We start from the raw sequence: 25,405 nt of genomic DNA, 5'->3' as shown, positions 1-25,405 counted from the left end.
TTCTTGCTTTTGACCCTGATCCCAGGATTCCCATGGGTTACCTGAACAAATCGTGCAATATATGACGTCACGGCCAAATTCCCAAGCCATTGCCCTCGGAGCCCAAGGTGCACTAATGGCGGTGATGCAAACGCCCAAGTTATAAATATCATGCTTACATTCACGGGCTCCGCTGGTTGTTATCGAATCGAAGGCTGGGTCGGAAGTTGGGGGCGGGGTCAGTTATTTGGTAAGGGGGGCGGGGCCAGTGTTTGGACATCATAAACAGAAGGGGCGGGGGCGGGGAAAATCCAGAGTCTGGATTTAAGTGAAGTTCACAAAACTCGCGCTGCGCTCCAAGTGCTGGACCAGGAGGCAACTGTATACCTGTATTGAGCGATACATGGTGTTGCGGATGTACCTGGCCGGTTCGGACTCCTGGCGTTGAATATCCTCCGACCGGATCGCAAAGAGTGACGTTCGGGACTGTGTTCGAGTTTTGAAGACGTGACACCTGCAGTGGCGGGATCAAGGTAATCAGCACATTGGCTGTTTGTTACCTGTATGTACCTGTTTGTTACCTGTATGTACCTGTTTGTTACCTGTATATAAGGCGGGGTTTGTTGCCTGTTTGTTACCTGTATATATCGCCGTAGTTTGCCCTCCAGTTTCTGGTTCACCTTTGCCTCATCTGCACGGGGCTTTCTTTAACCACTTCGATCCACGTAATTACTGTCACAGTGCGGCCGTGGTATGACGTCATAGCAAGTACTAAGGACACTGGACGAACGTCAGGTCGACCTCGGGTAAAGGTGCGACAGGGTGGTTGGTGCAGAGGTAGCATACCTGAGTTGTCCAGTCTGGGTTCGATTCCCAACCCACTTGTAAACCGTCCGATGGGTGCTTCGCAGTCCGGAAGAGGCATCACAAAGTGCTCCGTCCGTCCGTCGGACGTTAAGCCGGCTGTCTCATTTGCTATCATCGACTTATGGATGAAAAATAACCCACGGTGTGTTTTGCGAACAACAGGTGAGTTCTCACCAGCACCCTGAACAAATTACAAATCCCTCCTCGAATCATATTCAGTCTAACGGCACACCTGGCCGGCCGTTTCGTGAAAGCCTTGGGCCAGGTGGTAGACACTGTTTGAGCCGCCGAAATAAGACGAAGAGGAAGATGGACCACCAGGTAAATATTGTGTAAATGCAGTGACTGCAGTCCCATCATCTACTGGTTATCGAGATCCACAATTACATCACACGACACAGGTTAACAGGTAGTTTGTCCAAAAGTCAGCTACTTCAAAATAAATAGTTAACGTGTTGATATTTCATCACTTACTGAGTTATTGAAAATGTGGTTGAAACAATAACTCATTGTACAATTACAGGTAGGGGTGATTAAAAGGTCTTAGATTAACGATAGTTAATAGGACTAGATAACTAGTAATTATAATCGGCAATGACTTAGTAATAACTTACCCTGAATAGTTGTGACAAACCTTTCTGGAGATGCCATGGTTTACCTGTTGGGGGACCTATGTTGTCACCCCACGTGCGAAGCGTAACCGGAGTTAAGCAATTGGTTCACTCTGTCCGTCCATCCACAAAGGTGAGTTTATGATAAATCCAAAACTTTATTTAATATTATTCTTTATTTTAAACACGAATCGGAAAACGAACCTGTGGTTTTACCATACGTTGGCTCTGAATTCGTCCCGATTACGCACGTGCGGAGAGAAGTGAAATTATTTCTTTACTCCGTGTGTCTGTCTGTCCGTCCGTCCACAAAGCTGAGTTTATGATAAATCAAAAACTTTATTTAAAATTATTCTTTATTTTAAACACGAATCGGAAAACGAACCTGTAGTTTTACCATACGTTGTCTCTGAATTCGTCCCGATTACGCACGTGCGGAGAGAAGTGAAATTATTTCTTTACTCCGTGTGTCTGTCTGTCCGTCCGTCCACAAAGCTGAGTTTATGATAAATCAAAAACTTTATTTAAAATTATTCTTTATTTTAAACACGAATCGGAAAACGAACCTGTAGTTTTACCATACGTTGTCTCTGAATTCGTCCCGATTACGCACGTGCGGAGAGAAGTGAAATTATTTCTTTACTCCGTGTGTCTGTCTGTCCGTCCGTCCACAAAGCTGAGTTTATGATAAATCAAAAACTTTATTTAAAATTATTCTTTATTTTAAACACGAATCGGAAAACGAACCTGTAGTTTTACCATACGTTGTCTCTGAATTCGTCCCGATTACGCACGTGCGGAGAGAAGTGAAATTATTTCTTTACTCCGTGTGTCTGTCTGGGAGTCAAACAAAATTGAAAATCATTCCAAACAGGAAACGTACTATTTTTAAGGATAATAAAGGACACAAAGCACAGGCATGGATAACTAATGTAAGGTATTAGATAAGGTGGTGTAAAAGATGCTGCATGAATAGCATGGTGTATATAAGAACAGCGGTACACTTCCAGATTTGTTTATATGACCTTTAAAATCTTTCTTTTGTTTCAATTGAATTATATACTTGTTGTTTTTGTTGTGCTTCATGTGTGGACAAGATCTTCACAACAACAAATGCAACATACGGCCGGTGGATTCTGAGTAAACAAAAGAAACCCCGTTGGACTTATTCCGACACGGGGGCTTATGGATTGGGTCTTGTTCATTTGTCCGTGCGTCCGCAACCATATCTTGGAGATGTATGGACCAATTTTGTTCATACTTGGCACAAAGACAACACGGGGTGGTGGACATAAGCACATCAGTTAGTTTCACAATGCGATCAAAGCTGGTCGATTAGCGGCCATTTTAGTTGTAAAAACCCAATGTTGAACACGTCCTCAACCATTTCTCGGCCATGCGTTTACTGATGTTCTTGAACCTTGGCACTCAGATATCGAATGATGGCTTACATATGCACGACATTTTTTTTTGAGATCATATCCAAGATGGCCGACTGGCGGCCATGTTACTTAAAAGTGTGCCCAACAATTTCTTGAACATGCCTGGTCCTATTTTGTGCAATATTGGCACAACCACAGCACATGACGACAGACACGTGCGCCTCACTTTATTTTGCGATTGATTAAAGATGGCTGACCAGTAGACTGGTGGCCATTTTAGTTGTAAAAAACCCGACATTGAACAAGTCGTCAAGCGTTTCGCAGACATGCATTTATCGACCTTGTTCAAGCTTTGCACACAGATAACGAATGATGACTTACATATACACGTCATTTCTTTTCGAGATCAGATCCAAGATGGCCGACTGGCGGCCATTTGTTTCATTAACGTGTCCGCAACCATTTTTTTTTCAATACGAAGTCAAGACTCATATAAGAGCTAACACATATAACATAAGATAAAGGAAGTGGGAGATAAGTGGGGGAGAGAGAGAGGCAAGCACAACAACAGTAGAGAACAGGGTGGGAGATCTGTGGAAGGGAGAGGGCTTGGGGGAAGGAGGCACAGGAAGGAGGAGGGTGGGGGGTGGGAGAGGTATAAAACACATGGACACTGCTAGGACTTCCAGGGAAGCAGTCGGAATTTCAAAAAAGGTGGATTTTGGGTGTATTTGGATGGGGGACAGGGGTAGAAACAGGGGTAGAAAAGATCAAGTATTTGGATAGGGGAAGGTAAGAGATGGTGGTGAACAGCTGTTTTAAAGACCTGGAGGGAGAAGTGGGATTGAAGAGAGTGTGGGAGTTTGTTCCAGGGGTGGGAGAAAAGAGAAATGAAGGAGTGAAGGTGAGCAGAGAGCCTAGATTTTGGCAGTTTCATCAAAGAGGGTTTCTGGCAGATCTTGTGTGACCTGTAGGAATATTTGGGAGACAGAGCAGGGGGTGCTAGGTTGGAGAGGAGTCGGTAGAAGACAGTTAGACCACCAACCTGCCTGTGGTGAGAAAGTGAAAGGCCCTCAGAATCAGCTTAATCAAGGGAGATTCCAATGATTCAAACGTTTTGTTTCGACAGCATGAAGCCGACCCAGGTGTGAGGCAGGAGCACCAGCCCAGAGGGGAGAACAGTATTCAATTGAGCTGCGGATGAAAGCCTTGTATGTGGTGAGGATCTCAGGTGTGCCAAGGAAGGACTTCACACGACGGAGGATGCCCAGTCAGCAACTGGCTTTGGACGCCGGCTTGGAAATGTGGTTTTCCCAGGAAAGATAATGGCAGATAGTGAGGCCCAAAAGCTTGAGCGACGTAACCTCTTCAAGGAGCTTGTCGGGCTGTGGAGGAGCGTGTCGGGCTCTGGAGTAGCGTGTCAGGCTCTGGAGTAGCGTGTCGGGCTGTGGAGTGGCTTGTCGGGCTGTGGATGAGCGTATCGGGCTGTAGGGGAGCGTGTCGGGCTGTGGGGGAGTGTGTCGGGCTGTGGAGTAGCATGTTGGGCTCTGGAGGAGCGTGTCCGGCTCTGGAGTAGCGTGTCGGGCTGTGGAGTGGCGTGTTGGGCTGTGGATGAGCGTATCCGGCTGTGGGGGAGCGTGTCGGGCTGTGGGGGAGTGTGTCAGGCTGTGGAGTAGCATGTCGAGCTCTGGTGTAGCGTGTCGGGCTGTGGAGTAGCGTGTCGGGCTGTGGAGGAGCATGTCGGGCTGTGGAGTAGCATGTCGAGCTCTGGTGTAGCGTGTCGGGCTGTGGGGGAGCGTGTCCAGCTCTGGAGTAGCGTGTCGGGCTGTGGAGTGGCGTGTTGGGCTGTGGATGAGCGTATCCGTCTGTGGGGGAGCGTGTCGGGCTGTGGGGGAGCGTGTCTTGCTGTGGAGTAGCATGTCGAGCTCTGGAGTAGTGTGTCGGGCTGTGGAGGAGCGTGTCGGGCTCTGGAGTAGCGTGTCAGGCTCTGGAGTAGCGTGTCGGGCTGTGGAGTGGCGTATCCGGCTGTGGGGGAGCGTGTCGGGTTGTGGGGGAGCGTGTCGGGCTGTGGGGGAGCGTGTCGGGCTGTGGAGTAGCGTGTTGGGCTGTGGATGAGCGTATCCGGTTGTGGGGGAGCGTGTCGGGTTGTGGGGGAGCGTGTCGGGTTGTGGGGGAGCGTGTCGGGCTGTGGGGGAGCGTGTCGGGCTGTGGGGGAGCGTGTCGGGCTGTGGGGGAGCGTGTCGGGCTGTGGGGGAGCGTGTCGGGCTGTGGGGGAGCGTGTCGGGCTGTGGGGGAGCGTGTCGGGCTGTGGGGGAGCGTGTCGGGCTGTGGGGGAGCGTGTCGGGCTGTGGGGGAGCGTGTCTGGCTGTGGGGTGGCGTGTTGGGCTGTGGATGAGCGTATCAGGTTGTGGGGGAGCGTGTCAGCTGTGGAGTAGCATGTCGGGCTCTGGAGTAGCATGTCGGCTGTGGAGTAGCATGTCGGGCTGGGGATGAGCGATTGAGCATGTCGGGCTGTGCAGGAGCGTGTCGGGCTGTGCAGGAGCGTGTCGGACTGTGCAGTAGCATGTCAGGCTGTGGAGTAGCATGTCGGGTTCTGGAGTAGCATGTCGGATTCTGGAGTAGCGTGTCGGGCTGTGGATGAGCTTGTCAGGCTGTGGAGGAGCCTGTCGGGCTGTGGAGGTGCGTGTCGGGCTATGGAGGAGCGTGTTGGGCTGTGGAGGAGCGTTTTGGGCTGTGGAGGAGCGTGTTGGGCTGTGGAGGAGCGTGTTGGGCTGAAGATGAGCTTATCAGGCTGTAGCTGAGCTTGTCAGGCTTTGGAGGAGCGTGTCGGGCTCTGGAATAGCGTGTCGGGCTCTGGAGGAGCGTGTCGGGCTCTGGAGGAGCGTGTCGGGCTCTGGAGGAGCGTGTCGGGCTCTGGAGGAGCGTGTCGGGCTCTGGAGGAGCGTGTCGGGCTCTGGAGGAGCGTGTCGGGCTCTGGAGTAGCGTGTCGGGCTCTGGAGGAGCGTGTCGGGCTCTGGAGGAGCGTGTCGGGCTCTGGAGGAGCGTGTCGGGCTGTGGAGGAGCGTGTCGGGTTGTGGAGGAGCGTGTCGCGCTCTGGAGGAGCGTGTCGGGCTGGGATAGGCAACCACCTCCTGCCGAATAAGTAGTCTTGGCACTAGTAAATGGCTGGACTTTCAGAAGAGCTCAGTCAATGAAAGTTTAGATAACCTCGTTACACCTCAGCAGGTGTCCTTTTGGAACATGGCATCTGGTTTTGGTCCATGAAGGCCATCAACTGATCTTTGGATATCCATAACGCATGTCTGGGGTCACGTTACTCTTAACAAGTGATCTGCATGTTCAGCCCAAGGTGGTATCCCTTATGAGGTGCCATCATTGTAATCTACAACAAGACAGAGCAATCAGCAATGCAACACCTCACCAGGGTATCTATCATGTAAAAGACAATATCAGTTTGTGTGTTTGTACAGATGTCTGTCCCCCTTCATAAGGGTACGTTTTAAAGACCAATGTTTTTAACATGCATGCGTGTTCCCTACGGTCTATTTTTGAGGATAAAAACACTTGAAAAATATTTTCCATAATAGAGTCATTTTGTTTCTTCTGTTGGAATTGTAGACGGTGGCTTGCAAACAGAGCCTCAAGGGCGGTGTACAAAAGCATTTTTTATGGTATAGCCCGTAGGACATTGTCATCTAGAATAGCATTTGTCTGTCCATATGTCCCCACAAACGTACACCAATCAGAGCTGAGGATCTGGTCACATGACAGTGGGACTGCATTTAACCATTAGAGTTTCATATTTTGCTAAAAGGAAATATAATAACCTTCTGTGGAACGTTGGGGTCCCAGCAGGTGTCGTAAGGTAGGTAGGAGTTTTCACAAATTTCTCAATAAGATTATGATTTTGAAATGTGATCGACACGGACCTTGCTCCCAAATCCGGAAGTGAACAGATGATAACGGATCGCTGGTTTGATGATATCTCAATACAATCGTGATTTAACATTATATTTTGATATACAGTATTAACACTGTCGTGGAACCAATTTGTGATTGGAATGATGAATGATGCTGTTTGGAATGAAAATATAGAGAACGTGCTGTCAATGTCTGATGTTCGACTGAAGGTGGCACAGGATGTGGAATTTATTGGTTCATCGTTTGCCATTCGCCGTTTTTTTACCCAAGTCATTCACGAACTGGCTATCCATGTCTGAAGTCAAAAATATTTAATACTTGCATTATTTGGTAACTGTTATCTGGTAACTCCAGTTACACCTTTTGTTTTTCCTTTTTTTTTGTATACAAGATAGAGGCTCGTGAAAGAGCTAACATTAATCACACAAAAAGTCAAACCGACACAAACCAACACATAAAACACAAAATAAGGGGAGCGGTAGACAAGATGGGGAGAGAGGGTGAAGGACACAAACACAACATTTGAGAGCAGGGACATCGAGAGAACTGTGGGAGGGAGAGGGCTTGGGGGGAGGTGGGAGAGGTATAAAACATATGGACACTGCAAGGACTTCCAGGAAAGAAGTTGGAATTTCAAAAACGTGTATCTGGGGTGAATTAGCGGGGGTAGAAAAGATCAAGGTTTTGGATGGGGGAAGATGAGAGATGGTGGTGAACAACTGTTTTAAAGACCTGGAGGGGGGAGTGGGATTGAAGGGAGTGGGGGAGTTTGTTCCAGAGGTGGGAGAAAAGGGGAATGAAAGAGTGAAGGTGAGCAGAGAGTCTTGATTTTGGCAGTTTAACCATAAGAAGGTTGCTGGCAGATCTTGTGCGACCTGTAGGAATATTTGGGGGACAGAGCACAGAGAGAGCTGGGGGAGCAAGGTCGGAGAGGAGTCGGTAGAAGACAGAAAGACCACCAACCTGCCTGCGGTGAGTGAGTGAAAGGCCCTCGGAGTTAGCTTCATCACAGGAGATTCCAATCCTCCAGTTACACCTCAAAATCCAGTTACACCTCCAGTTACACCTCAAAATCCAGTTACACCTCCAGTTACACCTCCAAATCCAGTTACACCTCAAAATCCAGTTACACCCAGGTCCTACTATCCTCTTCTACTAAAGTATCAAACAAGCCCAGCTACACCATTGTTAGACAATCGGTCTTGTTTATTACATAACAACAAATACAAGGCGCAGGGAGGTGAAATTTGCTGCACATGATGAGCAACACACGTACAGTAAACTGGGTGTTAATTTACGTCTATAGGATGTCTCATAAATAAAGAAGATATAAGTACACCTGACACTAGGCCCAGGCTTCAGACTTTAGCATGCTCACACAACTGCACCGTCAAATAAACTGTTCCACCCCGATGGACTTTTTACCAGTATATCTAATATATATACGAGCAAAAGTATGCATCCCCGATGATAGGAAAAGTTAAAGTTAATCTATCAATTTCAATTATTTCATGGACTTTAAAAAGGTTAATTGTGTTGTACTGTTATTTCACTCAGAGTTAAATGTTGTTTCACTTAGAGCTCTGAGCTAATTGTACCGCCAACCGTGGCATGGTGGTGCAACATTGGGTGGCGGAGGTTCAACTTGTCTAAAAAGAGGGCAAAATATCCTGCTTGAAAATAAAATTTGGCATCAACACACACACACACATATGTATATATACACGGATAAGCCTCCTCTATCAGGAGCAGGGAAAAAATTGTAAGGCCTCAGGACACACTGTTCAGTGTTCAGGTACAGGGAGAAAGGATGAGTTCCAAACAAAGGACTAAAAGTCTTTAACTTGGACAAAATTAACTCGAATCAATAAAAAGGACATTAGAATGCTCCAGTTACGTTAGACGTTACATAACAATGTTATTGTTTAAATTGCACAGCTTTAGCGAACCGTGCTTAAGGCAGGTTGGGGTATACCTTGCAAGTATACCTCGAACTGCGGGCAAACTCAGGAACAGGTGCGGATAACTTGGACAAAATCCACATGCAAGGTACAAATTTAAATCGTGGTAACCTGAGAGAAATCTGTCAAACTGTGCTCAAAGCCACCTTGGGCACAATATTTAAGGACTGACCTATCGATGAACAGACACACTGACTGATTACAATAGCTTCGGGATCGGACGAGTAAAACTCAAATAAGGATTGGTCTTTACTTAAAGACCGGATGGACGAGCTCATTCCCCATTCGTACAAAGGTCTGGAGAGGGTCAATAGGGAGCAAGGTGGAAGCGAGAGGCCCTCCTGACCATTTCATGGACATGGTGATAATGATAATATTCTGTCATTTTCTACCAAAGTGCTGCCAAGTTTGCATTCTCTACCTAAAGAGGCCATTTTGCAGGACCCATTGGTTCCACCGGTGACCCGCTGTCCATGCAACCTGGCATTCCATGTGGAGAATCCTGCTTCCGGGAATCCATTGATTTTCTCTAATTCAGTCATTCATCAGATGATAGACACCGAGCAGCGTCTCCTTTATCAACCTTGAGTCGACGAACCACCAAATATGGCACATCGATACTATTCTTTCCCCGAATCATCATGAGCTGCATTTGATTGATACCTGTTGCCATCGCATCAATTCGCTACAATAAAATATTTACTGCAACTTGTGCAGGAATACCTTGTTGTGGGTGGAGCAGTATCGGTCTTCTGGCGGGGTGGGTTTGTTCAAACAGACCACCTTGTGGTTTGGACACTCTGTGTTCATCATGGCGACCACCTTTGTTTACTAGTATGGGAGCAGTCAAGTACGGTCCGAGTGAAACACCATCGGTCGGTACTTCAGGGTAGGGCAGGACACCAATGTTACTGCACCAGTACTTGCACAACGTGGATGGCAACCAGGTGCAATGGACACCTGTGGATCCAAATAAATAGTTCTCTACCTCCTATAGACCCATTTCCTGTATTTTTAAGAACCCGCAAGATCTGCCATGAAAATAAGGATATGCATTGCATGCCAAGGTGGACTGCAACCATTACCATTTACCATGTGAGTATTTAACATGATCAGCTGGGTTTCATTTGGATGGATGACATGGAATGGGCATTCTGCCTCTGGCTGGATGTGAAGGAACCATTGAGGTGTGGAAAGTTGGGCAGGTACAACCTTTTCATTACCTTTCATCTATCTCTCACCCTCCTCTCCTGACACACCCAGTGGTATGCAGAGCATGGAGGCTGTGCTTTGGGGAGATCGGCCTCTGTCGGCGGCATGGGACCTGGCACCACCTCATGAAGAACCCACCTGCAACTACACACAACTGAGCCCAGTGGCTACGCCAGCTGAAGGCAGTGCATTTGGTATGTGTGGCAGCCATTTTGTTTTCACCTCACCATTACCATAACCATAACTTCCCCACTCTCCCGGTGCTTTCCTTGTGTTACAACCACCGTGATTAAACTTTTCAGAAAGGTATTTGGTGGGAGCTTGGAGGGAATGGAGGATTAACTACATAGAGGAAATGTACCTGTTGGGTTATTTATCTGAACGGATACGATAAAAAAAAAAAATTGTGATTCTTCACCATTGAGTGATAGTGCAAAAATGATACATAGTATGATATTCCAAAAAAGTTGTGGACGGACGGATTCTAAGAAAACTAGATGGATGAGTTGGGTAGTTGACAAGAACAAGCCGATTATATTTTGCTGAGTTCCGGATGAAGATCCGGCCTATCAGTGAGACACAAGATGTAAACTGTTTAGCAGATCCGGCTTATCAGTGGGACACAAAATGTAAACTGTTTAACAGATCCGGCCTATCAGTGGGACACAAAATGTAAACTGTTTAGCAGATCTGGCCTATCAGTGGGACACAAAATGTAAAATGTTTAACAGATCCGATCTATTAGTGAATAAAACGTAAACTGTTTAGCAGATCCGGCTTATCAGTGGGACACAAAATGTAAACTGTTTAACAGATCCGGCCTATCAGTGGGACACAAAATGTAAACTGTTTAGCAGATCCGGCCTATCAGTGGGACACAAAATGTAAACTGTTTAGCAGATCCAGTCTATCAGTGGGACACAAAATGTAAACTGTTTAACAGATCCGACCTATTAGTGAATAAAACATAAACTGTTTAGCAGATCCGGCTTATCAGTGGGACACAAAATGTAAACTGTTTAACAGATCCGGCCTATCAGTGGGACACAAAATGTAAACTGTTTAGCAGATCCGGCCTATCAGTGGGACACAAAATGTAAAATGTTTAACAGATCCGATCTATTAGTGAATAAAATGTAAACTGTTTAGCAGATCCGGCCTATCAGTGGATACAAAACGTAAACTGTTTAACAGATCCGGCCTATCAGTGGATACAAAATGTAAACTGTTTAGCAGATCCGGCTTATCAGTGGATACAAAATGTAAACTGTTTAGCAGATCCGGCCTATCAGTGGATACAAAACGTAAACTGTTTAGCAGATCCGGCCTATCAGTGGATACTAAATGTAAACTGTTTAGCAGATCCGGCCTGTCAGTGGGATACAAAATGTAAACTGTTTAGCAGATCCGGCCTGTCAGTGGGATACAAAATGAAAACTGTTTAGCAGATCCGGCCTATCAGTGGATACTAAATGTAAACTGTTTAGCAGATCCGGCCTGTCAGTGGGATACAAAACGTAAACTGTTTAGCAGATCCGGCCTATCAGTGGGACACAAAATGTAAACTGTTTAGCAGATCCGGTCTATCAGTGGGACACAAAATATAAACTGTTGAACAGAGCTGGCCTATTAGTGAATACAAAACGTAAACTGTTTAGCAGATCCGGCTTATCAGTGGGACACAAAATGTAAACTGTTTAGCAGATCCAGCTCATCAGTGGATACAAAATGTAAACTGTTTAACACATTCCGCCTATTAGTAAATACAAAACGTAAACTGTTTGGCAGATCCGGCCTATCAGTGGATACAAAATGTAAACTGTTTAGCAGATCCGGCTTATCACTGGATACAAAATGTAAACTGTTTAGCAGATCCGGCCTATCAGTGGATACAAAACGTAAACTGTTTAGCAGATCCGGCCTATCAGTGGATACAAAATGTAAACTGTTCAACTTGGCAGAGGTATGTGCTCTACCAAGTGCTGTTCTCGTATGCATCGATTCAGGCTTGTTCTCTGAGTAAAATGATAATGTAGCCCATGATAGAGAAACCATCGTTTATGACTTGTTGGAGTTTGTGTGAATTGAACATTCTAGAATCAAGAGCACACGCCCTCTATGGGAGTCTCAATCTCACCATGTGAGCCAAACGAGCTATTCACTGAGTCACTGGGCAAATGAAAACTTTTCAGAGAGAATATTCTCTTAGAAATCCTTGTTGAAGTTATAATCGTATTTATCCACATGCTACTCGGATTAGGAACAGAGGCCTTTCCAGTAAATATCAAAACCAAACTGCATTTACTGCAGTAATTTGCCCAATTTGTGATGGTACATTCAAGATTTTAGCTTCTGCTGTGGGCGGGGGGGGGGGGGGGGGGAGGTTTGGGGGGGCTCAAGTTCAGACAGCACAACAATGAAGGGAACACGGAAAGTTCGTGCCAGTTGGCCCATCATAAATAATCATCGGAGTACTCGCCGTGTAACAATGAGTGTCTATTCACCCCATAAACAATGGATACTCGCAGGGTAAACATACTCCAGTCATAATCACAGTTATCCCTATTGGGCTTCGTCTGAAACGGCGGCTTATGGATTGGGTCTCGTCTGTCCGTCCATGCATCCACAACCATAGCTCGGAGATCTCTGGACCGGTTTTGTCCATACTTGGCACAAAGACAACGCATGATGGTGGACATACGCACATCATTTTGTTTCATGATGCGATCAAAGATGGCCGACTGGCGGCCATTTTAGTTGTAACAAACCCGATGTTGAACACATCCTCAACCATTTTTTGGACGTGCATTTGCCGACGTTGTTCAAACTTGGCACACAGATAATGAGTGATTGCTTACATATGCACGTCATTTTTTTCGAGATCAGATCCAAGATGGCCGACTGGCGGTCATTTTGTTACTTAAACGTGTCTCCAACCATTTATCAGACATGCATGGTCCAATTTTGTTCAAACTTGGCACAAGCACAGCACATGATGGCACATACGTGCACTTCACTTTATTTTGCGATTGATCAAAGATGGCGAACTGGTAGACAGGCGGCCATTTTAGTTGTAAAAAAACCCAATATTGACCATGTCCTCAACATACCATTTCTCAAACGCATTTACAGATCTTGTTCTAATTTGGCACACAGAAAATGAATGACAGGTAATACATATGCACGTCCGTCATTTTCTTTCGAGGTCAGATCCAAGATGGCCGACTGGCAGCATTTTGTTACTTAAACTTGTCCCCAAGCATTTCTCGGACAAACACAATACATGAGTATACATATGCAGACAATTTTGTTTTGTCATCCGATCAAAGATGGCCGACTAACAGCCTATAACTCCATAGAGCAGAATTACTAAAACCACGACGGGGGCTATGACATTTCACGTGTTTTTCTTCTTGTTCATACATGTAGTCCAAAACATGACAAGATTAACGCAGGCAGACATCAGTCAATGCTAATATGAGCAGTATAGGTACTAACGCACAAAGGGTGAAAAGTTACCATACCAGCGTGAATGAGAGGACTGGTAGATGTGGGACACACACACTAGATCAGAAGATGATTGACAGCTGAAGTAGATGATGATGAGCCAAAGTAACAAACATCACTGCTACATACAGGATATGACTTAGTGGTTGCTATCCTAATGGACTTGACTCTATAAACATGGGGGCTGCCCTCCTAATGGACTTGACTCTATAAACACGGTGGCTGCCCTCCTAATGGACTTGACTCTATAAACACGGTGGCTGCCCTCCTAATGGACTTGACTCGCCAAACACGGGGGCTGCCATCCTAATGGACTTGACTCTATAAACACGGTGGCTGCCCTCCTAATGGACTTGACTCTATAAACACGGTGGCTGCCATCCTAATGGACTTGACTCGCCAAACACGGGGGCTGCCATCCTAATGGACTTGACTCTATAAACATGGTGGCTGCCATCCTAATGGCCTTGACTCCATAAACACGGTGGCTGCCATCCTAATGGACTTGACTCGCCAAACATGGTGGCTGCCCTCCTAATGGACTTGACTCGCCAAACACGGGGGCTGCCATCCTAATGGACTTGACTCTATAAACACGGTGGCTGCCATCCTAATGGACTTGACTCTATAAACACGGTGGCTGCCATCCTAATGGACTTGACTCGCCAAACATGGTGGCTGCCCTCCTAATAGACTTGACTCGTCAAACATGGTGACTGCCATCCTAATGGACTTGACTCGTCAAACATGGTGACTGCCATCCTAATGGACTTGACTCGCCAAACATGGTGGCTGCCCTCCTAATGGACTTGACTCGTCAAACATGGTGACTGCCATCCTAATGGACTTGACTCGTCAAACATGGTGACTGCCATCCTAATGGACTTGATTCGCCAAACATGGTGACTGCCCTCCTAATGGACTTGACTCGCCAAACATGGTGACTGCCATCCTAATGGACTTGACTCGCCAAACATGGTGTTTGCCCTCCAAATGGACTTGACTCACCAAACATGGTGACTGCCATCCTAATGGACTTGACTCGCCAAACATGGTGACTGCCCTCCTAATGGACTTGACTCGCCAAACATGGTGACTGCCATCCTAATGGACTTGACTCGTCAAACATGGTGACTGCCATCCTAATGGACTTGACTCGTCAAACATGGTGACTGCCATCCTAATGGACTTGACTCGCCAAACATGGTGGCTGCCCTCCTAATGGACTTGACTCGCCAAACATGGTGACTGCCCTCCTAATGGACTTGACTCGCCAAAATGGTGACTGCCATCCTAATGGACTTGACTCGCCAAACATGGTGTTTGCCCTCCTAATGGACTTGACTCACCAAACATGGTGACTGCCATCCTAATGGACTTGACTCGCCAAACATGGTGACTGCCCTCCTAATAGACTTGACTCGCCAAACATGGTGACTGCCATCCTAATGGACTGACTCGCCAAACATGGTGACTGCCCTCCTAATAGACTTGACTCGTCAAACATGGTGGCTGCCATCCTAATGGACTTGACTCGCCAAACGTGGTGGCTGCCCTCCTAATGGACTTGACTCACCAAACATGGTGACTGCCCACCTAATGGACTTGACTCGCCAAACATGGTGACTGCCCTCCTAATAGACTTGACTCGCCAAACATGGTGACTGCCATCCTAATGGACTTGACTCGCCAAACATGGTGACTGCCCTCCTAATAGACTTGACTCGCCAAACATGGTGACTGCCATCCTAATGGACTTGACTCGCCAAACATGGTGACTGCCCTCCTAATAGACTTGACTCACCAAACATGGTGACTGCCATCCTAATGGACTTGACTCGCCAAACATGGTGACTGCCCTCCTAATAGACTTGACTCGTCAAACATGGTGGCTGCCCTCCTAATGGACTTGACTCGTCAAACATGGTGACTGCCCACCTAATGGACTTCACTCGCCAAACATGGTGGCTGCCCTCCTAATGGACTTGACTCGCCAAACATGGTGACTGCCATCCTAATGGACTTGACTCGCCAAACATGGTGACTGCCATCCTAATGGACTTGACTCGCCAAACATGGTGACTGCCCTCCTAATAGACTTGACTCGTCAAACATGGTGACTGCCATCCTAATAGACTTGACTCGCCAAACATGGTGACTGCCATCCTAATGGACTTGACTCGCCAAACATGGTGACTGCCCTCCGAAAAGACTTGACTCGCCAAACATGGTGACTGCCATCCTAATAGACTTGACTCGCCAAACATGGTGAATGCCATCCTAATGGACTTGACTCGCCAAACATGGTGACTGCCCTCCTAATAGGCTTGACTCGCCAAACATGGTGACTGCCATCCTAATCGACTTGACTCGCCAAACATGGTGACTGCCATCCTAATGGACTTGACTCGCCAAACATGGTGACTGCCCTCCTAATAGACTTGACTCGCCAAACATGGTGACTGCCCTCCTAATAGACCTGACTCGCCAAACATGGTGACTGCCATCCTAATGGACTTGACTCGCCAAACATGGTGACTGCCCTCCTAATAGACTTGACTCACCAAACATGGTGACTGCCATCCTAATGGACTTGACTCGCCAAACATGGTGACTGCCATCCTAATGGACTTGACTCGCCAAACATGGTGACTGCCCTCCTAATAGACTTGACTCACCAAACATGGTGACTGCCATCCTAATGGACTTGACTCGCCAAACATGGTGACTGCCCACCTAATGGACTTCACTCGCCAAACATGGTGGCTGCCCTCCTAATGGACTTGACTCACCAAACATGGTGACTGCCCTCCTAATAGACTTGACTCACCAAACATGGTGACTGCCCTCCTAATAGACTTGACTCACCAAACATGGTGACTGCCATCCTAATGGACTTGACTCGCCAAACATGGTGGCTGCCCTCCTAATGGACTTGACTCACCAAACATGGTGACTGCCCTCCTAATAGACTTGACTCACCAAACATGGTGACTGCCCACCTAATGGACTTCACTCTCCAAACATGGTGGCTGCCCTCCTAATGGACTTGACTTGCCAAACATGGTGTTTGCCCTCCTAATGGACTTGATTTGCCAAACATGGTGACTGCCCTCCTAATAGACTTGACTCGATGAACATGGTGTTTGCCCTCCTCATGGGTTTGGCACGAGGAACCAGCAGGAAGAGACAAACAAAGTGAGACAATTCCACAGAGATTATTCAGGATTAATTTGAGGATAATTGAAAAGCTTGGACTTTGGGGGTAAATAAGAGGATGACCGGATGCAGACATGTGGCTGAGAAGGGTTGGGGAGAGGGAAAGGGCGACAAAAAGGCAGGAGTTGAAGAACGAACTTGTCACATGACAAGCTAACTGAAGTTACCATGTTTGAGATGTACTGTTGAAATATCCCATGTGTACACACTTCCCTTTCCGTTTTATGTTTCTCATATTGCCGAATCACGTTTCTCGACTCACTCCATTTTGGTTTTCAACAAAATTGTGTGTGAGGGTATCGCATGTAGATCAGACGAGGAAGACAGGCAGACTACGACCTCAATGAATGTTATCATTGAGCCAGCTGTGGTTTCCACCAACAATAGGCCTACAGTAGCAACTTGTTAATTCTCCCGAGACAAATGGCGGTTTCTAAAAGGTTACAAATCCTGAGAAATATTCCCTCAAATCCGGGGCAAACTGCTCACCTCAACTCTTCTATTCTCCTCTTCTCTCGATGTTGAATAACATCCCCGAGTCCCATCGCGTTCTTCTCTCCACTCCTTTAAAATGGCGGACTTTGGGGGTAAATAAGAGGGTGACCGGATGCAGACATTTGGCCGGTCATGTCTGCATCATCATCCATCATCTCGTTATCCCCGATTCCGCTTCCTTATCTTCAGTCTGATGGACACATGACGCTATGAACATGGTGATTGCCCTCCTAAGGGGCAGGACAGCCACCATGTTCTTGGAGTCACCTTCTCCATCCATCGGCACTCTTCCACATTTACCGTGTTTGTCAGATCTTCCTGTCTGTTTTCATGTTCCTGTCTACTCGGTTTCCTCGTCCTATCTCCATGTCCCTATTTATGTCGACCGTGTGATCGTTCCTTCCCCATTTCTCCACTATTCCTTGTATCCCAACTCACTCCCGTCTGCTCCATTCTGTGTCAACATCACCCCTCTTCAGCTCCACATGAGCCGTCTCCACCTGCATTCGACCCTAACACCTCCAGGATTCTAGTCCGGTATGATCTTCACAATTGAGCGACTGTCCATAGCAGAACACCTGTTCACTAACAGTCAATAGAGACACCTGTGCACTGATTTACATGCCTGTCTGCATCAGCACGTTTGGTTAATTTGCTCCATGTCTTGTTCACCCCTCCATGTACCACACAGAACAAAACCCTCTGCTTGCTTGCTTGCCAGAAAACTACGAAGATACCTTCTGGCTCAACCAAATAGATAACCACAGTAAGCAACACACACACACACGTGTCTGACACATGTCCACATTACACGTGTACAGCAAAGACAAATGGAATTGCTACCTGTACGCAGATTTGAGTCCCAAATGCTCTACATTCAGAGGCCTCGGTGTTTCTAGACACGTGCACCACACCTGCTCGTACACCACAACCACAATTACACTCGGGTCTTTTTAAACAGGTCCAATCTTAAATCCCTCTCGCTCAAGGTCATGATGCCTGCTCAACATGAACGTGGTGTCTTGTCACATGATCGAGTTGATTTAGGACCGATGAAACCGAACAACTTTTCACAGGTCACATTTGTCCTCCACAACCCTGCAGCTACCAGCTGGTTGGACCCGGTACTGCCGCACGATGTTCCGGGGTTTTGTGACGCGGGTTACGATTCCGATCATTCTGCACCGCAACAAGAACCACTTTATGACCATGGGTACTACAGCCAAGGCCCAGGTATCACATATGGTCTCCGCACTCCATCTTCACTATGGCACACGATCTCACTCCGAATGCCTCATTCGTTCGAGACATGCGGACGCGCACGTCATGTGTGTTTCGTCCACAGAAAATGCATCGCACACCCAATCCCTAAAATTGGAGGTCATCAATGATCTCCATCCATTCTCAGAGTTGAGAGATAAACTGGAGTAAGTTTCACCTGAGTCACAAAGTACGTGACGTAGCACACAGAGGACTTTCACATCGATGACCTAATTTGAGTGGAACACCAAACATGGCCACTTAGTGGAGACACCCTCACATCCTGCACTCATGGGACAACATCTCTCGAAGGAAACGTCTCCATGACAACCGGTGCTGAACACATGGATCTATCACACACTGCGAGTGCAAAACTGAGTGCGCTACTGTAATTAAGTGTAAACCAGACATCTCTCATCTCCACCGGTCATCTCAAAGTGACCGTGACTACACCTTGGACCAGCAGTTTTACGTTCGAGACAAACCTGCGCACATAACAATGTACACATAACAATGTCTAACTTGCAATGTTCTTCTTCTTTAACGTGCCTCCGAGGGATGTGAAAGCCGCTGTCACACCTTGACGGTTTAGCCAGCGTATGCCGACGTATGAAAAATTTGGCTACGTTAAGAGCACGCTGGCATACGTCGTAGTACGCCGAGCTCGTCGACAAATTTCGTGCATGCACAATATTTGTCGACGTATGCCAGCGTATGACTCACACCAGCACTCAATTTTGATACGTCGGCATACGCTGGCTAAATCGTCAAGGTGTGACAGGGGCTTGAAACAGAGATGACAGTTTATAGCTGGGACGGGATTCAAATTTCAAACCCAGGTTAGATGGCTCATAGGGGAGAGTGTGTACCTGTTGGTCACCTAACATGCAGTGAGACAGAACTTTCATTTTACACACAGAGTACACGGTGTGCATTAGGTGTGCGTCCGTGTCAACCATCGCCCACTCCGTAACCAGGTATGACCTTTGGTGGTCTCTTGTCTTTGGCAGAAACTCCACTCTCTGGGTCATCTCGAGTTGACAGCGACTCAGATCTGGAACAGTTCGACATTTTAAATAGACCCCCACTACAGGTAGCAGCAACAGGTAACAACCACCGATACTTGGTCCTCTGTGTTTGTCTCAAATCCATCTTGTTTATCCCCAGCCCGCTCCCTTCCACAGATCTCCCGATGCCGCTGTTCTCTACTGTTGTTGTACTTCCCTCTTTCTCCCCCTCTTATCTCCACACAAAGTGATACCGTTGACACCTTGTGCCTTCATCCCATAGGTCGGCCCTCAACGCGGGAGAGACACAAAAAGGTCTGCAACAAAACAGGCCAAAACAGCCAACAGACCCCAGCCAAGGCTCGACGCAAACAATGTAAGTTACTGGACCAGGTACATCCTCGCACTGGTACATGATTGAGGTGTTTCTAAGTAACGAGTTGGACAACGTCAACAATTGCTCAAGCTAGAGCAAAAACACCCATCGTCCAAAATTACATGAAAGTGGTTGAAGGAAAATGAGGCATCTATTTATTACGTATGAATGAGAGGCGGGGGGAGGGGGGTTGGTAAGAGGATGGGGAGGATCGAGAGAGGAGAGGGTAGTGGAGGGGAGGAAAGATTTGATTAAAGATGGGATTGGGGCATTTGGGAGGTGAGTGTGTAGGGGATGATTTGGGGTCAAAACACCAACCATGTTTGTGACGAAGCTTTGGGGCATTAAAAAGGAAGTTTTGCTCTGAAAATTGCTTGTTAAAGTCAAACATACATTTTGTGGATAATGGATGCTTATGACTACCGATGGGTTATGGAACGTTTTCCAAAGTGGAGGGTTTGTTGAGCAGTGTCCCAGTGAAGGTGCCATCGTCTGTGCCGTGCGTGCAGCCGACGAAGGCCGCAACGGTCTCCTCTGGGAGTTTATCCGAGATCTGCTGCTCAAACCCGAGAAGCACCCGGGCCTGATGCAGTGGGAAGACCGACACAGCGGGGTGTTTCGATTCCTGCGCTCGGAGGCCGTCGCTCAGCTTTGGGGCCAGAGAAAGAACAACCGGTCCATGACCTACGAGAAACTCAGCAGAGCCATGAGGTAAGCGAAGTCCACAGGAGGCAGCACCTGGTGTTTCACAATATGGACATGGGGGGAAATTACAATGCTTGGGCACAGGTACAAAGGTCCGCCTGGACCATGCGGGTGTGCACCACCTGCACCTCGGAGATGGCCGTCGAGACGATTTGAACAGCGAACACGTTTGTGAACTTTGTTATTCAAAATGACGAGCACCTGTAAACAATCTGGACCAAAAAGTGATTGATGGTGTTTGGAGGGCCTCTGCAGGCTTGAGGTGCTGCGGTTAATCCACCTTGAGCAATGTCCAAACAGCAACCTGGACCCCATGTTTTTGTACAAAACGAGTGGGAGTGGGACTTTCTCCTCATAGGAGCTCGGACTTGTATCATGTGCAGGACATGGGGAGATATCAATATACCTCACATAAATGATCAAGGCAGTAGATGGGATTCGGACCTGTGGAATGGGAATTATTTGAAAGGTAATAAGAACCAGGCCAACTCAGAGATATTGTAATCTCCATGAAAACGAGATCAATCCAAGATGAATAGTGTGGAATGGAGCTCGAATGGATAAGAACCGAACACCAATAACTTGGAGCGAGCTTGTTATCGAGGTGACCACCATGGTCTAGAACTGTGCCACGTTCGGGTAGCGACGAGTGCGTCATGGCAGCAGTTACTTGCGGTTTCCCTTGGGGAGTAGTGGTGGAAGGAGGATGTGGAACAACATGTGGAGGTGGCAGATATGGAACCCGAAGCAACTGTGGCAGATAAGCAGGAGGGGCCCGCACGATCACACATGCAAAAGCAGACTCCGGCTATGCAGGACAACTGCAGTCGAAATAAAATTAAAAGGTCACCCTACACTTTTGGGAACCGGACATCAATCATATAACAGACTCAATTTAATAATCCACAGGACCAGGAAACACCATGGGCTGGAAGCTTTCCAAAACTCGATCAAGACTCGCGTGAAAGTTTTAGCACCAGTTCCCAAAAGAAAACAGGGGGTGTGGATCACTTTAGAGTTGCACAACGAAACAAAGTTTAAACTGCAAATGGGGTAACAGAGGTATGGGGGCGGGGGGTGGGGGGTGCTGATAAGTACCGAGCTCGATAAACCAAATGTCTGTGGAGTGAAAAAGGGAAGAGAAGTAACACTGATGACTCAAGGTGAGATTGGACGAAACAGGAGCGTGTATTGTGATGGAGCAATTGGTGATAAGCTAATAGGCCTGAAAGACAGGACTGAAAAGGCCTTTTCATACACAGCCTGGTGTTGGCTTAGCGGTTAGGGTGCCGGCTTGGGATCCTAGGATCCTGGGTTCGAATCCCGGTCGATCACCAAATTAACACCAGCGGGGTTGACTCAGCCTGTCATCCTTCCGAGGTCGGCAAATTGAGTACCAGTTCACTGGTAATTCCCTGTGTGTCGCAAGAGGCGACGAACAGGGTTGGCGGCAGGAAGGGCATCCGGCCACAAAACATTGCTTCAAAAAGGGGACCAAGGTGCCCGGAAGAGGCCAACCCCCGCTCTGTGGAGAAAATGGCCTCTACAGGTGGTTCTATACACAGCAGACACCAAAATGGTCAACGCCTTGGTAAACCCAAAGATGCAAGGCCCAAGGCATTCTATGGGCAGCCAGTCATGCATCCTCAGGTTAACCCGAAGATGCATGAATCAGGTCCAATGGACCCGGCTGCCCATGGAATTCCGTCGGCCCATGTATCCATCCAGACTCAAATGTGTTAAAGGGGTCACAACAGCTCCACTGACACAAAACGATCATTACCGAGTAAGGGTTACACCATTATTATAGAGCTAGTTGACCCGATGAACACCAATGGAATGAATTTCACAAGTTTCAAAATAAAGTGCTCAACAAGGGTCTTGGTAGTGTCATATCCTTGAGATCTTCAGTAGATGGTGTTCAATGACGAGATATAGAAAAACGTTTTTGTGACGACGTGCGTGGTTGGTGCACCCTGTAACCACCACCCTCTCCTTCCTCAGGTACTACTACAAGAAAGAGATCCTTGAACGGGTGGATGGTCGGCGACTCGTTTACAAATTTGGAAGAAATGCTACTGGCTGGAAGCTGTAGGGATTTATTCAGCCAGTGGCCACTTTGGGCCTTCCAACTACTCAACATACCAGCTTTGCATTATGGTTCTGATGTATAGACCACCATGTAATTCCCACAAGAGTAACCCAAAAGGAAGCTCAACCCAAGTACCCCAGACCTTTGCTATCCCGTATGCAGAGCCGAGCCGGTCACATGGGGTTAGACATTTTTACAGGCCGGACGCTTCTTTGACAAACCTGTGGGTAGACATTGTTCAGGATGGGGAACGTTGTTACATCAAATGTAAATACGTGCAATTGACGAGTTGTATTACACTGTACAGACATGACATTCTTTGGACATTGTCTTCAAACAACCTTGAAGAGCCATGATCCAAGCTCATTAAAAAAAATTGATTTTTAAATGTGCAAAATGGTCTCGGTCATGTGTCTGGGCTCAGTCACCAAAGGACCAGTGTTCAGTAAGGCATCCATGTTGTACAGTACCGCCCCACATTCTGTAATGGCATCCATGTTGTACAGTACCACCCCACATTCTGTAATGGCATCCATGTTGTACAGTACTGCCCCACATTCTGTAATGGCATCCATGTTGTACAGTACCGCCCCACATTCTGAAATGGCATCCACGTTGTACAGTACTGCCCCACATTTTATAATGGTATCCATATTGTACAGTACTGCCCCACATTCTGTTATGGCATCCATGTTGAACAGTAATGCCCTACATTCTACTAGTACCCGACTGCAAAGCCGCAATGAGCCGGCAAAGCCAAAGCCTCTTGCCAGTATTTTACCCATCACTATGGCATCAGTAGGTTAGGTAGTTGGTAGTAGGTAGGTGTAGTAGGTACCGTACCTAGTTCAAAATGATACCATTTGCATTCTGGATGAGATTAAAATTTATAAAATTTCCTTCTTGATTAATTCGGTTAATTCCGTCTCAATTTCGGATATTTCCGGCCGTGAAAAACTATCCCCTACGGCCGCGAGATTTCTAAAAAATCATTCTTCGTCAATTTTAGAATATTTGACGCCGTTTTCAGCCTCCGAAATGTGGTAAAAAGCTTTTCGAAATATTTTTTCAAATGCTCGAATCTCATTGGTTCTGATGTTTGGTGACGATTTTCGTTGAAGACAACCAGGGCCCGGGGAACGAGGTTGGTCTTAAAGTATTTTAATTACAAATTAGAGGTGCATAAGATTGTGAATCAAACAGACGGTGAAACAAACTCCTATTGAACTTTTTCGCAATTTTTTTATGCATACTTCCGCATCCGGAAGATGGCGGCCTCCATGGAGTGATTTGGTTTTTGAAATATTTTTTCAAATGCTGGAATCTCATTGGTTCCGGTGTTTGGTGACGATTTTCGGTGAAGATAACCAGGCCTGTGCAGGCCGGGGTTGGTCTTAAAGTATTTTAATTACAAATTAGAGGTGCATAAGATTGTGAATCAAAAAAAGACGGGTGAAACAAACTCCTATTGAACTTTTTTCAATTTGTTGTGCATACTTCCGCATCCGCAAGATGGCGGCCTCCATTGAGTGATTTGGTGCGTCAAAGCTTCGAAATTCTCAAGGGATCCAGTAAAATCTGGCTTTTCAACATAATACGTACGTGTTCATTCACAACACCGGCTTCGCCAGCTATAATGGCATCCATGTTGTACAGTACTGCCCCACATTTGGTAATGGCATCCGTTGTACAGTACCAGTCCACGTTTCGTAATGGAATTTCTTGTACAGTATTGTCCCACGTTTGGTAATGGCGTCCATTGTGCAGTTTAGGCCCGCATTCTGTAATGGCGTCCATGTTGTACAGTACCAGTACACATTTAGTAATGGCATCTGTTGTACAGTACCAGTCCACGTTAAATAATGCCATTTCTTGTACAGTAATGGCGTCTATTGGACAGTCCTTCAGGTCCACGTTCAGCATCCATTGTACAGTACCGGCCCACGTACGGTAAGGGCGTCCAGGTTGTGCAGTACCAGCCCAAGTTCCCTAATGGCATCCATGTTGTACAGTTCTACGTGCATGACCATCTGCAGTGCCTCTTTTAAATCATTTTATTTGTAAGAAACCCCAAATAAACACTATGCAATGTCTCCACGTGTTTCATATTAAACCGACAGAAGGTAAGGGAGATAAAGATAATTTAAATGCACTGTGTACAAACCAAACCGGGCGAATAATAATTACGATCAGCACTAAAGAGCGACGTTTAAAAGGCGTTTGCCTGACGTGGCCACAACCTCACCCACAAACCACAGCAGAAAAAGCAAAACTGTACAGCGTCATTCACCAGGAGTTGGAGGGAAAAGAAAAAAAAAATCTTCAAAAGATGCAAAGTGGAGCGTTTTGCCACACAGCCAGCTCACCACGAGTATATTAAACAAGGCCTAGTGCGAAAGATCACGTAACCCCTCGGGACAAAGCGCAAAGGCCTTGTCGGGGGTGAACGAGGTCTTCGTTTTGGGCATCGCTTGGGTAGGTATTGGGAGATGGGATCATGGATGGCAGGATCTAAATTCTGATTAGCAAGCTGCCCACAGTAAAAGATAACAAAACTCTGGAAAGATTGTGGCCTTTCACGCAGGCAAGCTCGACAGGCTTTCCCAGGCCCGACTGAACCCCACCATTCCGATGTGCAGAAACTCACGCTCGTCCCGAAGCAGCCATTGGTGAACGATTCGGAAATGAGGAGCCGGGTGTATGGGCCATGGGAAAAGGAAAGTCCCGTGGATTTGGGGGTGGGGGGAGGGGGAAAGGGCGGAGTTGTTGTACGCGCCACTTCACTGGCGCTCCTTCAGTGTGTCCGACAAC

At 47.0% G+C, this 25,405-nt stretch overlaps 2 protein-coding genes across 4 annotated transcripts in view; one reads left to right on the top strand and one right to left on the bottom strand.

Annotated features, from left to right (window-relative positions):
- The first annotated feature begins 281 nt into the window (after nt 1-281).
- Nucleotides 282-24,687, top strand: LOC137421103 (ETS-related transcription factor Elf-3). 2 transcript variants are annotated; one of them, XM_068106827.2, is made up of 8 exons: nt 282-512; nt 9,985-10,127; nt 17,846-17,920; nt 18,259-18,387; nt 19,425-19,520; nt 19,705-19,797; nt 20,307-20,508; nt 22,507-24,687. In XM_068106827.2, the coding sequence occupies exons 2-8, from the start codon at nt 9,989-9,991 to the stop codon at nt 22,595-22,597; spliced, it is 825 nt and encodes a 274-aa protein (XP_067962928.1). In that variant the 5' UTR covers nt 282-512; nt 9,985-9,988; the 3' UTR covers nt 22,598-24,687. The 2 variants fall into 2 exon arrangements, with proteins under 2 accessions (XP_067962928.1, XP_067962937.1); XM_068106836.2 differs by lacking the exon at nt 18,259-18,387.
- The window catches only part of ARL1 (ARF like GTPase 1), a 76,820-nt gene continuing 76,048 nt past the window's right edge, over nt 24,634-25,405 (bottom strand). For both annotated transcript variants that reach the window (XM_078779706.1, XM_078779745.1), the window contains exon 6: nt 24,634-25,405. In XM_078779706.1, the coding sequence (XP_078635832.1) occupies nt 25,375-25,405 (31 nt within the window). In that variant the 3' untranslated portion in view covers nt 24,634-25,374.

This window comes from Myxine glutinosa, chromosome 1 (genome assembly GCF_964187855.1).
Source record: "Myxine glutinosa chromosome 1, kmMyxGlut1.1, whole genome shotgun sequence".
Taxonomy (NCBI): Eukaryota; Metazoa; Chordata; class Myxini; order Myxiniformes; family Myxinidae; genus Myxine; species Myxine glutinosa.
Note: the sequence above shows the minus strand (reverse complement) of the source record. Positions and strands in the feature narration are given on the sequence as shown.